General features: G+C 38.7%; 1 protein-coding gene across 2 annotated transcripts in view; it reads right to left on the reverse strand.

Annotated features, from left to right (window-relative positions):
• Window positions 1–297: 297 nt before the first annotated feature.
• nf2.L (neurofibromin 2 (merlin) L homeolog) overlaps window positions 298–15,639 on the reverse strand; it is a 34,658-nt gene continuing 19,316 nt past the window's right edge. Inside the window, exons 11-17 of one of the 2 annotated variants that reach the window (XM_041565778.1) lie at window positions 14,926–15,048; window positions 14,460–14,677; window positions 13,003–13,108; window positions 9,661–9,794; window positions 8,473–8,620; window positions 5,954–5,999; window positions 298–744 (exon numbers count right to left, since the gene is read on the reverse strand). In XM_041565778.1, coding sequence (XP_041421712.1) covers window positions 5,976–5,999; window positions 8,473–8,620; window positions 9,661–9,794; window positions 13,003–13,108; window positions 14,460–14,677; window positions 14,926–15,048 — 753 coding nt within the window. In that variant the 3' untranslated portion in view covers window positions 298–744; window positions 5,954–5,975. The remainder of the gene's footprint in view (window positions 745–5,953; window positions 6,000–8,472; window positions 8,621–9,660; window positions 9,795–13,002; window positions 13,109–14,459; window positions 14,678–14,925; window positions 15,049–15,639) is intronic. The other variant, XM_018260487.2, reaches the window with a different exon arrangement.

The following is a 15,639-nucleotide window of genomic DNA, read 5'->3' on the forward strand; positions in this document are numbered from 1 at the left end:
TAATAGCCAGAATCCAACTTCCTGCTTTTCAGCTCTATAACTCTTGAGTTAGTCAGTGACTTGAATGGGGGCAACATGGTACATTTCTGTTCAGTGAGTTTGTAATTGATCCTCAGCATTCAGCTCAGATTCAAAAGCAACAGATATGACCCATGTGGCCCCCTCCTCAAGTCTCTGATTGGTTACTGCCTGGTAACCAGGGTAACCAGTCAGTGTAAACCGAGAGAGCTGAAAAGTAGGAAGTAGTGTTATGTTACACATCCAGTCACTCCAGCCTTTATACATTACATTTTTGGCTAACTAAATATATTAGAAACATTTTTTATTTTGCACAGCCTATTTACCCAGTTTTTATACTGAACAATTCCATTAAGCACAATTCATTTTTCCAAAATCCCCTTTTGAACATATTTACGAGTTTCCCTGAAAAAAATATTTTTGAAAATACTATTCCCAGTTCAAGGAGAGTCGCAAAGCACAATCCCTTAATTAGCTTACAACGAAACAGAAGGGAAGCAGCAGTTTTGCATATTATGTTAGAACTGAATGGAGACACATTTGAGGATGCCCCTTGTCCCCAGTGCAAACATAAATGGTAGCACTGAATAATGACCCCTCTAATTGTGAAGAATTGTTTGGGAATCCGTATGTCCTTGGGGAGGCTTGAGCCGTCTGGTGCACCCTGCTGATGTCTTAGAGTTCTTCAAAGTAAGCCACTCTGCACTGTGTGCTTTGTAGTGTGAGCTGAGAAGAGACACAGAAAGAGTTTAAAGTAAGAAAGGTATCAGTTATAAGCCCAATTTAGTTAACTGCAATTAATGTTCTTATTAAATGGTTATCTACTAAGAATACAGCATTGCAAGACAGAACACAGGCTGCACAAATGTAGGAGTAGCTATACAAAAATGGGATATTATGTTAGTAAAGCAGTGATTCCATGCTAGATAGTAATTCACTTTATAGTCTAGCAACTGCAGCTAGGGTTGCCACCTTTTCTGGAAAAAAATACCGGCCTTCCTATATATTAATAACATTGGGATCAACCATCATTTTTACCGGCCAGGTGGCAACCCTTACTGCAGCTTATAAAGTTCATTATTAAAGGGGTTGTTCCCCTTTAAATTAAAGGGATATGGTCATGGGAAAATTGTTTTTTTTTTTTTTAAAATGCATCCATTAATAATGCTGCTCCAGCAGACTTCTGCACTGAAATCATTTTCTCAAAAGAGCAAACAGATTTTTTTATATTTAATTTTAAAATCTGACATGGGGCTAGACATATTGTCAGTTTCCCAGCTGCCCCAGTCATGTGACTTGTACTCCGATAAACTTCAGTGACTCGTTACTGCAAATTGGAGTGATAGCAGACCCCTCCTTCCCCCCCAGCAGCCACAACAGAACAATGGGAAGGAAACCAGATAGCAGCTCCCTAACACAGATAACAGCTGCCTGGTAGATCTAAGAACAGCAAAAAAAAGCCAGGTCCCACTGCGACACATTCAATTACATTGAGAAGGAGAAACAACAGCCTGCCAGAAAGCATTTCCAGCTCATGACCAGGCAAAAGGACCTAAGATTTAAAGGACCAGTAACATCAAAAAAATTTTTGTTAGTATACATCGAAAAATAAACACCAAGACAAATAAAACTTTAAAATTGCAAAGCCTTCATTAAGAAATAACTTAATATAAATATTAATAACTTAGGCATAGAGGTGGGGCAGACAATTACTTTCACTTTCCATTCAGCACTTCCTAGTTGTCACTGTTCTCCCCACATTCCCCCGTTCTCTTTACCATTTAATTGTGTAGCCAGTGCATGAGGATGGACATCGGGTCCCCCATTCTGATGCACAAACAAGATTTTGAGATGATGCAAGGCTTGTCTTATTACAATTATGAATTCCCAGATGGAAGGAAACAAGAATAAAATAATTTTTACAGTGTAATTAAAGTTCATTTTGCTTAACTAACTTGATAAAATAGGATTTGGAATATTTTTTTGGGTGACAGGTCCCCTTATGAGCAGAAAAAAATGATGAAGTAGCTACAGCTACTTCCATGTATGAGGAGCAAAGAATGCAATGGGACCTTACCAAAATGTAAGCTAACATGTGTGAGGTAGAGTCCTCCGCAGAACCAATTTCTAAGACCCAGACACGACCCCATAATCCGCAGCCCGTGACCTGAACTGCAACCCACTTTACCCACTTTCATCCACTACCCAACTTGGACCCGCAACTGCCTTATCCACAACCCGACCCGCAACCCGCTGACCACCATCAAACAGGAAGTGATGGTGCTGCAAACCGGAAGTGACATCATCAAAAGTGGGCGGGATAAGTTTTGTAAAACTTTAAATAGGGTAAAATATAGACAATATTACATAACATAAGAAATTTAGATGAGACCCGCAACCCGACCCGCGGGTATACCCGCACCTGAAAATCCTCCCCATATTCAGCAGGGTGCCCACTTTTTTTGCAGGTAACCCGCGGGTACCCAACCCACTACAGGACTCTAAAGTGAGGCTTGCCTACTTGCAACTCCACGTTTTTATGCAACCAATTCCCATCATGGGGCTGACACACACAAACAAAAATACTTTCACGTCATCATCTCCCTGATGATACAGGCCAACTGTACAGCAGATTCTGTTACAAATAAAAGCAAGTGGCTCTAGATAATAAAAGCTACAGTATAATATTTGGAACATGGTTTTCTTCAGTAGTACTGCAGCATCTGTACTTTTCAAATGTGCAGTCTTTATTTACAGGATCTTCCCCACTAGTGTAAGAGAATTTTAGTTCAGGCAACTGGCACACAGACAAGAAACTCTGCTAAGTTTCCGCTCTGATGCATATAGCAAGCAGAATACTGCAAACAGGGAGGGGGGATTCCCTAGGGGTGCCTCTGGCTGCCCCCATTCTCTCTGCCGATCAGCTTAGCTCTCGCATCCAATTAAGGGTGATGCGGGGCGGCTGGCTTCCCTTGAAAAATAGAACACCTCATGTGTAAGAATCAGGGGGTGGTAGGAAGAGAGACATAGCTGTGGGAGAAAGGAAACCCCTGTGAATCATGGGAGGGGGAATTCATCAGATATTTAGATCATCACTTATCTCTTGACAATCAGCCTCAAGTACCCATATTATTAAGGGGTTTACTGCAATTAGTTCCATATTCAGTAAATTACAGTTAAGACTGCAGGGAATATTGAACCTAGACTAATTAACACTTCCCTTAATATTATAATACACATACTAAAAAAAAAGGAATGAGGAGAATGAAAAGGAAAAGAAGCCACAGTCCCTAATGCAGAAAATGAAACCATTAAAAATGAACAGGGGGGGGACGTTATTAAGACAGTTTATAGGGAATGAAAATATTGAATGCTGCAGGGTCAGATAACTTGGGAAGCATAGGGATCAATGGCAGAAAAATGGCAGAAAAAATGGCAGAAGAAATTGCGAACAGCAGTTTAAACAGGAATAAAAAATTTACTAAAATAGGTTCTAAACAGTGGACCCATCACCCAAAAAAAATAGTAAAAATCCTGTTTTATCACATTAGTCAAGCAAAATGAACTTTAATTACACTATATAAATTATTTGAATCTTCTTTGTATGGGAATTCATAATTAAAGCAAGGAGGTAGGAGCCATTTTGTGGACTCTGTTATTAGGGCAAGCCTTCCATCATCTCAGAATCTTGTTTGTGCACCAGAATGGGGGACCTGATGTCCATCCCCGTGCCCTGGCTACACAATTAAATGGTAAAGAGAACATGGGAATGTGGGGAGAGCAGTGACAACTAGGAAGTGCTGAATGGAAAGTGAAAGTAATTGTCTGCCCCGCCTCTGATTGACAGCTGAGATTTTTAAATGAACTTACAACAGCTATGAATGCTTTAATAAAAAACAGAAATTGGATTTCATGTTTAATTTTAAAAGGACTTTTATTATACAGCTTTTTATGTCTGGGTGACAGATCCACTTTAATCAGTGCATAGCAACTGCATCAGACCTTTGCTTTAATTTTCAAACTGGCAGATAAATTCACTCTTTGCTATTAAGTACTTGTGTTTGTAAATGAGCCTTTGGCCGTTTTTAAACAGGAGGAAAAACAAGGGCTAAGGGTATGAATTTAATCTCACACACCTTGGTTAGACGGCAGGAGAGCAGACTAAGATCACCACTACCACCTAAATGGACTTCACCAGTATTCAAAGATATGCCACTCCATAACTGAAATTACCCGTGGGCATTGGGGAGACTAGCGGATAAGAACAGGTTTAGACATCCCTGTATGTATGTATATTTTTATTTATATAGCACTCCTTGTGGCACAGTGGTGCACACCAAATGGAACATGCCTAAAAGAGCATTACCTTTAAAGGAATAGTTCAGCATGAAAATAAAAACTGTATAAATAGATAGGCTGTGCAATATAAATGTTTCTAATATAGTTAGTTAGGCATTAGTTAGGCAAAAATGTAATGTATAAAGACTGGAGTGACTGGATATCTAACATAATAGCCAAACTACTTCCTAATTTTCAGCTCTATAACTCTGAGTTAGTCAGTGACTTGAAGGGGGGCCACATGGTACATATCGGTTCAGTGAGTTTGTAATTGATCCTCAGCATTCAGCTCAGATTCAAAAGCAACAGATATGACCCATGTGGCCCCCCTCAAGTCTCTGATTGGTTACTGCCTGGTCACCAGGGTAACCAGTCAGTGGAAACCAGGAGAGTTGAAAAGCAGGAAGTTGGGCTATGTTCCATCTCACATGGCCCCCCATTTAACTCACTGATTGGTTACTGACTGGTAACCAGTCAGTGGAAACCAAGAGAGCTGCAAAGCAGGAAGTAGTTTTCTGGCTATTATGTTACACATCCAGTCACTCTAACCTTTATACATTACATTTTTGCCTAACTATATTAGAAACATTTGTTATTTTGCACAGCCTATCAATTTACCCAGTTTTTATTTTTACACTGAACAATTCCTTTAAGTGGGTCACAGAAGACTTGTGCAAACTAGGGATGTATCGAATCCAGGATTCGATTTGGGATTCACCCAGGATTCGGCTGAATTCTTGTGCGTGGCCAAACCAAATCCTAATTTGCATACGCAAATTAAGGGCAGTAACTTTTTGCCACAAAACCAGTAAAAAAAAAATTCCACCTTTTCCCCTTCCTATGCCTAATTTGCATATGCAAATTAAGATTTGGTTTGGTATTCGGCAGAATCTTTCATGAAGGATTCCAGGATTCTGCCGAATCCCAAACAGTGGATTCGATGCATCCCTATTGCAAACTGAAGTATCGTGTATCAAAAAGTATCATAAAGATGCAGAGTTCAAATGACCAGCATTAAAGCATAACAAAGCACGACACCAGGCAGAAAAGGATATACTGTAAGAAGTATTTTAAAGTATCTAATCAAAGGCATGGAATAAGTGGGCACACTATGATGTCTTCAAGCAAGTACAGAATGAAACAGCACCCCAAGAATTGTACTGATTTTTAACAGAATAACTGGAAAATAACAGATGAGACTTGAGTCTTGCACCAAAAGTCACAGCATCATAACCATGGTCAGTTCCTATATGACTTTCAGAGATTCTTACCAGTGCAGAACAATTGAAGTCCCTCTTATAATTTGCATTATTAATACTGAAAAAGGGAATGAAGGTGTAAAAAAAAAGTGAAGGACTTTAGATGGTACCAAGTAACTTTTACAAAGGACCTTTTACAATATACTTAAAAACCTAGTAACTGAATATAGAGCCCTGGCCCTTGCATATCAGAACTTAAAGTGTGAGTGTGCAGACTACTATTTAGCAGCTTCACCTATATTCAACAGATAGTTGTGTTATGGATGAGTTATTCTCACATACACACAAAAATCAGCGTTACATGGACGGTGTTAGTGGTACACACGCACACTCAATACCTGCACACACTATAGATCACGCTCAGATGCAGATAGCTCTCGTCGCCTAACAGAAGAAAAGAAAAAGCCAGAATATTTGAACACAATCTATTAAAAGGGATCACAGAACCACACCTCTGCCTTATCTACATTGGCTGCAGAGAGTCACAGCTGTGTGCATGTGTGATTATTGCAAATAATCCCGATCTCCCTACAGTAACATTCATACACACACAGATGGTATATAATTGTAATGCAACTTTTCCACATCTGTGTTTAGCTTTTATAGATAATGGAGTACTATACCCAACTTCATATGTACAACATTGTCATTCCCACATAACCGTGTAAATCTGTTTTCAGCTGCTCCTGAGGAAGCGTGATGGATTTCACGTGAAATGCACTGAGCTAAGCCATAGGGTGAACATTGTGTCTGTATTATATGCTGTGACCCTTTGGAAATATTGTAAGTAGTCTGTACAAGACTTACTTTTATTTAAATACCTGTTATTGCACTATTTGGCTTTTTTCCTCCTGATTGAGTGAGGATTAACTGAGGTTTTGCTACTGTCTTTATCTCCGGGTGGTCTTTTTGGTTACATGCTCTAGTCTATTTGGACCTGGTGAGTAGGCATACTTACAGTTTGGCTGGTGAAGGCATACTACTCCTGTGATCGTTGGGTGTTTTCCTGCACTGTGCACTTTATTAAGAGTGGTTTAATAGCACTATGGCACACATACACCAGTCCGGTGTTATATCTTATTGGACATACTACACTACAGCTTTTGGATTCTTGATTTCTTGACAGATAGACCACAATAGGTTTCATTTGGAAGTAAGAATTCAAAACTTCTCCTCAGGTTTGTGTGCTCAGTCTGTTGTTGTTCACGTTGCTAACGCATGATTGTGTGGCTCAGTATACAGTTCAAATCATATTGTAAAGTTTGCTGGTGACAACAGTAGTATGTCTCATTAGTAATAATATATATATATATATATATATATATATATATATATATATATATATATATATATATATATATGTAAAGAAGATTATGGAATTGGTAAACTACAATCTAATTTAAAGGAGAAGGAAAGAATCAGAAAGGTCCATCTAAATATACCAGTAAACGCCCCAAAGTAGTGCTGCTCTGAGTCCCCTGTCAAAAGAAACACTGCATTTCTTTCCTTCTATTGTGTACACATGGGCTTCTGTATCAGACTTCCTGCCTTCAGCTTAAACCTCATTGCCCTGGGCAAGAGCATGCTCAGTTTGCTCCTCTTCCCCCCTCCCTCCCTTCTCTACTGTAATCTGAGCCCAGCGCAGGGATACACTCAGGCAGGAAGTGATGTCACACCATGTTAATACTGCAGCTCCTATCCTAAACAAACAGAGAGTTTCTAGAGCTTTTTACTCAGGTATGGTAAAACATTCTACAGAATAAATATAGCATTCTAGCTTGCACTATTGCAGCTAATCTATTGGCAATAAAATGCCTCCATAGCTTTTCTTCTCCTTTAAAATGTAGAAAAGACCAAGGTGCAATCCATGCCCCATTATGTATAAATGGAATGGCTTCCATTCTTCCATTGTTTTACTGTGGTACTATAGAGAGTGTCTTGTGCTGTTGTTTATCGGTATGGTATGGGAACAGCAGAGTGGCATAAAAAAATCTCTGCGGAGGATAATTAGAACAGGAGAGGGAATTATAGGGAACCCCTTATTACCGATCTCTCACAACTGTACAAAAGACATATTATTCGACATGCAAATAGTATTATTATGGATGTTTTTCATCTCATATACTGTTTTTTTTTTACTGCAACAGCTAGACACTACAAATGCTTTGTCTACAGGCGGTCAGAGTTTTAAATTCACTGGTATGGAAAAAAAACAAAAAAAGAAAATAATTCGATCGATTTAAGGTTCATTTAGTGGTGTATGAATCACTAGGACAAGGCACATGTCAGTTTAGGTTATATGAGTATTAGAGTTGAAAGGAGTAAGGGAGAAATGTTTTTTGTAGTTTCTGGAAGGAAAAGTTATGGTTGAATGCTTAACATTTGTAACACCATAAATCCCTTCTTAAATAGTGAGAAAAAAACTAGCAAGCCTTTTACCTTGTGTCTAATTATGTTTTCTTTCCCCTTTTTAATATACATTGTTTTTATATTGTTGTTCTAAATTTTGCACCATGAGGGGGGGGTCTTGGGTGGAACAGAAATTTCAATGTACTGAAAAATATATCGACAATAACATTTTTGAATTGAATATTAGCATATGTGCGCTTCATTTAGTTTTTGTTCATATTTCGAGCCCAGTCAGAGGGGTGGCACTGATGGAAGCTGCAAGCAACACTATCATTGAAGCACATCACAGATCAAGCATTTTTCACATTCAGTGCTGACTTCATTTGTGTTAAATACCGTATAAATTTGTTTGCCTGCTTTCCTCACCATTTGTGCACACATTTTTGCATAAATCCAAGAGCATTCAAACTGCCTGGTGCATTAGTGCTCACACTGTATTTATACTCACCTTTTTAATTGTGTTCTGTTTGCTGCCAGAATTCTCGTGCATAATATCCATGGCACTCTCTCTTTCCTTCAGTTTTAAGGACTCTATTTCCGTCTTGAGCTCATTCAGCTGTTCCTGTAAGTGACGACTCTTCTCCATGTACTCAACCCTGAGAAAACAACCAGGAAGAGTCAGGGAGCCCTCACATACTTCAGTTTATCCTCTGCTGATAGTCCCACAGATCTGAAATGGGGACTTAATGCTGAGGGACCAAAACTAAAATATCCTATGCCCAAAGTAACAAGAAACAAAAAGCTGAACAAACCTTGTGAGAATAGTTGGAGAATAAAGCATGTCTATTGATAAGATGGTATCCCAATGCATTAATACTTAGGTCAATGTAAAAATACACCACAAAACCAAGAAAACATCACACTCAGTATTGTAACTGGCAGAAAGGTTATTTAGACTTGAGTATAAAACTTTGCTGTTTTGCTATTTCTGATATGTGTGTCTAGTGCTGCACAGGAACCTAAAAGTGTGCTCATTTACAAGGATGATAGGCTGGGAACTGCTCAGCCATAGCTAAAATGTATACAGTGTAATAGTGCTACATAGCCACTGGGGACAAATGTAAGAGCCCTAATAACCATGCACAGTCACTGAAAGCCTTCATTCCCAATAGGCAGAAATAAATCATATAGTTTACCGACATACTTACAGACCCATGCAGATTTAACAGAAGCACACACAAGTTTAGATAGAATGAAAGTTAAAACAGGCAATCAGTTATTAGTATTTAGCTTACTGCCCACTCTAGAACATGTGACGGATCCTGTGAATATGGGTGTAACTGGTTTGGAGGATGCAAGGAAAATTTAATTTCATATTAAACAACTAATAAATTATTAGGTGTGAAACATGAGGACCCCCCACCCATTTATGTGTTTCACAGTTAGATTTCATTATACTAATTTCTGTTCGCACAGGGGCCTATCTTTTTGAAAATCTCTGTGGGCCTCTAATATGGATAATATGTTATGTTTTATGATGGTCCTGTAGGATTTGATATCCAGTCATTTCCAGAGCTTTAATTGTTTGGCTTCTCTCTAAATACTAAATGGTTTTAATCCTGCATAGTGACACATTACTAAGTTACTCATATAAACCATTTTGTGCAAGACAGAGCATCCCCATCCCTTTGCTCACTTCTCCTTTTCAATTTCCATGGATAGACGCTTCATGTCCGTGTCCTTGAAATCGTAGGGTAGGTTATCATTAAGCATTCTGAAGCTTGGCACATCTGTGGGTGGCACAGTGCTGCTGCTGGTCCCTGCTGCTTGCTGTGGAATGACATAGTTTAGGCTTAGATTAATGTCATTCAAATTCTTGAAAGAACATTTATTGTAAAGTTCATGTCTGACATAATACATAAAATATAAAAAGAGAGGTCCTCTACGCAACCCATTATCAATATATTAAGGACACGGAAATATTTTGTGCCTTAAGCTACTAAAAATGTACACCTCAATCTCATTGCACCCCTGCTTAATGTTTTTAAAAATTAGTGGTGAGCACAATTTCCTTCCTTGTTTTGATACCTGGACTGAATTTCTAAAACATCCTTTGTGCTAAATACCAGAGGCCCTTCATTACTTGTAAGGTTCAATATAGTAGTGATAATGTAGTGGAAGGTACAGACTTGCAGAAAATATGCAAAGAAAGAAAAGTATTCCTTACTATAATATAATATAGCAGTTTGTGATATACCTGGCTAAACCATGCTGCCCCACTGCCTTTGAGAATAATCTCGACTGCATGTGGGCTTGGAAAAGGCTCTCCGGTAGAGGTTTCATCTTTTTTGGTATTAACTTCTGACTTACTGTTAATATGCAGATGTTTGGCAATTAAAGGTTTATGTGATCTGCTGGAGTTAATTTAATGTCTCCTGCGGGTGGCTATCACACAAAGAGTTCTGCCTGAGGAGAGGTGCACACCTCACAACAGAAAACCCTGGATAACATTATGTCTAGCACTGCATAACGGTAGTCATTCTGGTTTAACTCTTTACATGTCATCATTGCAGAATATGCATAGTTAACATTTACGTTAGAGAATTTAATTTAGCAATGTCACCAAATGGTGAAGAATATCAGATGATATAACACCAGTTCAGGCGTTACATATACATAGCAATCAAAACCTAGTGAATTCTATCACCTTTATCAAGTATGTGGCTCTTTCTTCAAACATGGCCTGAGACATATGGACACACCGGGAATATATAATAGTGTTTTAATATCAGTTATGTAGGTTCCTTTATTGTTGTGCTGTTACAGTATGTTTTCTTACACTACTGGACCCAAAGCTGGGCACACATGAAATAACGGATATACAGATTGTAATTGTGACCTGAGACCTGTCAGCAGAGGACTGCTGTTTAACTAGAAACTTCTTCCAGGTTGGAAAGAACAATTTATAAGCAGTGAAAAACTACATCACCAGCACACATACCCTAAATGAAATATGTTACATGAAATCTATTGAATATGATATGAAATGACTGGTCCAATTGCCCACTTGGAGTCAGGTAGAAATATTGCCCCCCTGTGAAGCTAATTGAGGCTGCAGATGGGGGCTTTCTCCTTCCTCCATGTCAACAATTAGTTAAAGGAAAACTATACCCCAAACAATGTAGGTCTCTATTAAAAGATACTGAGTAAAACAGCTCATGTGTAAAACCCTGCTTCATGTAAATGAACCATTATCATAATAATATACTTTTTTAGTAGTATGTGCCATTGGGTAATCATAAATAGAAAATTGCCATTTTAAAAAATAAGGGCCGCCCCCTGAGATCGTAAGATTCACTGTGCACACATACAAACCACATGTAAGGTCACAGGTTAAAAAAAGAAAGACAAAGTCCATCAAGTTCAACCCCTCTAAAAGAAAACCCAGCATCCATACACATACCCCTCCATACCCTCACATAGATTCTATATACCCATATCTATACTAACTATAGGATTTAGTATCACAATAGCCTTTGATATTCTGTCTGTCCAAGAAATCATCCAAGCCATTCTTAAAGGCATTAACCGAATCAGCCATCAAAACATGACCTGGCAGTGCATTCCACAACCTCACTGTAAAGAACCACCTACATTGCTTCACATAAAAGTTATTTTCTTCTAGTCTGAAGGGGTGGCCTCTGGTACGGTGATCCACTTTATGGATAAAAAGGTCCCCTGCTATAATGTCCTCTAATGTACTTGTAAAGTATAATCATGTCCCCTCGCAAACACCTTTGTTCCAAAGAAAACAGCCCCAACCTTGACAATCTACCCTGATACTGTAAGTCTTCCATCCCTCTAACCGGTTTAGTTGCACGTCTCTGCACTCTCTCCAGCTCATTTATATCCCTCTTAAAAATTGGGGGGGGGGGCGCATCAGATAGTCCCCCTCAGGTGAACAGGGGTGGCAAACTGCTCCTTCTTCCACTTTTTTTTATGGGTTTCTAAATTATGTGGGGCAGTTTTAAGTTGATAAATATATGTAAGTTTTATAAATAAAACATTTTACAGATACATGGGGTCATACCAGTCATGTCGAAATGCTGAAATATTACCGCCAATAGAGAAATGAAATGTATGATATAGCCCTAAACTGTCATGCTAAACATGGTTATATAGTTAAGTAAACAATAGGTTTTAAAGTGATACTGACACTAAAAAATGAATTTTAGCATATGAATGTACATTAAATGTTACAAACCACATGTTGATCATGTTGATCATTTTTTGCTGAAAGGTTTGTTTTTGTATATAATTGTTAGTTGAAGTTCCTAAGCCTGACTCTCTGACACTCTGACATTGCCAACCTGACTGTCCCATCTCAGTCTGTTAGTTACAGTTTCTAATGCGAACGGACTCCTGCTGCACAAATATGGCAGCCCCCTCATACAGGAACATGGGGGATCAGACAGGTAATGTAAAAGCATCATGCAAATACTTTATGGCAAAATTAGAAGTAGCTTGCAAAGCCAATATTATAATAGATGTAAAAAAAAGTTTAATTTTAGGTGTCAGTATCTCTTTAAAGGATTTCAGACCACAGTTGTCTAACTGCTATATGAAAGAGACAGAATTCATAAATCAAGAGAGTATTGCTTTCTTGTTCTACCAGACAGTATTCACATGTATTTCAACTGGGGGGGGGGGGGGCTGGTGTAGGGCAGGTCACAATCAGATTGTAATTGCCTTGCCAACTGCCATGTTCATCTGTTGCTGCACATTCTTGGCAGATAAACAGTGCATTTGTAGATGAGAAAGTGAAGGGGGCTGCTATTCTTGTCAGTTTCACTCATTCCGGCCAATATGTAACACTTCCCCACTTGACATGAATAAGTCTCTACACTGGTTTGTTAACTCACTGAACACTGCAACCAGACAGCTCAAATCTCAGGTTGCAGAGAGAGAGCGAGAGAGAGAGAGAGAGAGAGAGAGAGAGAGAGAGAGAGAGAGAGACTGAACCATTTAGCCAACTCACCATATAGGAGGTTTTATTAGAAATCTCCAGAAGCTTTTGCTTGGCTCGACGCTCTGAATCTCGAGCCTCTTGTAGGTCTTGCTTCAGTTGCTCAGCTTCTTTAACTCTACACAGCACATGATAGAGAACAAAACCAGTTAAGACAACTTGGTGACAAAGAAGCATACAGGGGTTCATTTATCTATACTGTCCACATCTGCACCTAGGCGGTATCACATGGCAACTAATCAAAATTTTGCGTTCATTATTCCACCTGCAGCTGATTGAGCTAATCAAGGATTAGTTACTATAGGTTGCTGCCCAGGTGCAGCATTGCCCAGTGCTACTAAAATAACCCCACAGTTGTAGACTTACTACTTCTTTCCAACTCTTAAACACAGCTTCATTAAAGATACTCCATGTTTAGTTCTTGCAATGTAGATAATTAGTTTACAAGTATACCCCCCCCCCCCCATTGTGGTTACTGTTCTGTCAGCAGAGTATTCCATGTTAGAGAGTATAATGCAGGGGGATTATCTGTGCACTGGTCCTTGTGAGATAGGTTCAGTTACCAAACATGAAGAACAATCTCCCTGTTTAACAATGAGATGGTATAGAACAAGCCCAGTTCGTTGAACTAAGTAATGCTTTATTTATACAGCCTTCTGTTGGTATGGTAATTATCTTTCTTCAAACACACTTCATAAGCATAGCTCCCTAAACATAGCTGGGGACAAGTGACGACATGTGTAATTTTTATACACACAACTGTTGCTAAACTACAACTCTCCACATGCCAGGATTAGTCCCAGAGTAACAGCAGAGACTGTGCTTAAAGTGGACCTGTCACCCAGCCACAAAAATCTGTATAATAAAAGTCCTTTTCAAATTAAACATGAAATCCAATTTCTATTTTTTATTAAAGCATTCATAGCTGTTGTAAGCTCATTTAAAAATCTCAGCTGTCAATCAAATATTGTCTGTCACTCCTCTATGCCACGGGCATAGAGGCGAGGCAAACAATTACTTTCACTTTCCATTCAGCACTTCCTAAATATCACTGCTCTCCACATATTCCTCCGTTCTCTTGACCATTTAAATCTGTAACCAGGGCATGGGGATGGACATAAGGGATGGACATAAGGTCCCCCATTCTGGTGCACAAACATGATTCTGAGATGATGCAATGCTTGTCTTAATAACAGTGTGCACAAAATGGCTGCTGCCTGCTTGCTATAATTTTGAAATCCCAGACTGAAGGAAACAAGATTCAAATAATTTATATAGTGTAATTAAAGTTCATTTTGCTTGACTAATGTGATAAAATAGGATTTTGAATATTTTTTTTTGGTGACGGGTCCCCTTTAACACTGCTCTTAAAAAAAAAAAGCTAAATACAAAGTGCAAAAAGAAATGCATGAAAGATTATAGTAAAAGGAATGGAATAAAAAAAAAGTCTGTGTCAAATGTAAACTTACCTGCGTTCAGATTCCTCGGCCATCTTTAATGCCAACATTTCCGTCTCTAGGACCTTCTGCTCCATTAACCGCTTTTCCTCCTCATTGCGAATGGCAGTGGCTTTAATTCTTTGCATTTCTTGTTCAGCCTCTGCTGCTTTCTGGGCCAGTAGTTTGGCCTCCTCTTCTGTAATCTGAGCTTTTTCTGCCAGTAGGTCAGCAGTCTCCTCTGACCGCATCTATGGAGAATAGCAATTCAGAGCTGTTCATTAGCAATCCCAGATACACAAGGTCTCAAACAGCAACAGAGGAAGAATTTCTGCTAACAGCCTTCATTCTCCAAAGATTTTGGCCACTTGTACACAGACTTCTTACATGTTTAGTTAGAAGACCATGCATGCTGGAGTATGTACTTGTAACACCATTACTGAATCATCATTAAATATCAATAGCCAACAAGTATCAGGGCCCAACAAACAAATCTCACCAATGCATCATTAGCCATTTGAGCCTCTTCTTTCAGCTGCAACAGCCTTCTTTCCAGCTCATCCCGTGCTCGCTCAGCCTCTTCCCTTAGCTGTTTTTCCCGTGCCAGGCGTTGGCGTTCCATCTAGGGATATGCATAAAGTTAAAGAGATAAAAGGAACTACTAAATTGTGAGGCATAATGAGGACATTGTTTAACAGGTTTCAACAATCCTTAAGCATATAAACCTGTATTTACAAGCTTTGCATACATCCAGAACTTAGACTAAAAAGCTTGTCTCAGCAGCCACACCCATTACAGAGCGTATCATAGTGGTTTTTAATATGGGCACATTTTTAAATTAAATTTAAAATACCAGCAGAACCTTGACTGCCACTTTTTTTTCTCTCAACCTTGAGCATATGTTGTTTATAAACCTATTATACTGCTGTACTGAAAAAGTTGTCTTTTTATGAATTAAACATGAAGGTAAAACAACGATCTGTCTCCAATATAGAGCTTTACAAAATTTATTTAGACTCCTGCTTTACAGGAATAAAATATTTTGTTAATACAGTGTAGTTAATAAAAGTTTGGAAACTGAGAAAAATAATCACAGCAGGAAGAAGCTCTTTACAGCGGTAGTGTTTAATAATTAAAACATATACTTAAACCTATACTAACACTGACCCCTTGTGGCTCATTGTTGCAGTAAAACATATCCGTATTCTAGTCA

Source organism: Xenopus laevis, chromosome 1L, assembly GCF_017654675.1.
Source record: "Xenopus laevis strain J_2021 chromosome 1L, Xenopus_laevis_v10.1, whole genome shotgun sequence".
Classification (NCBI taxonomy): domain Eukaryota; kingdom Metazoa; phylum Chordata; class Amphibia; order Anura; family Pipidae; genus Xenopus; species Xenopus laevis.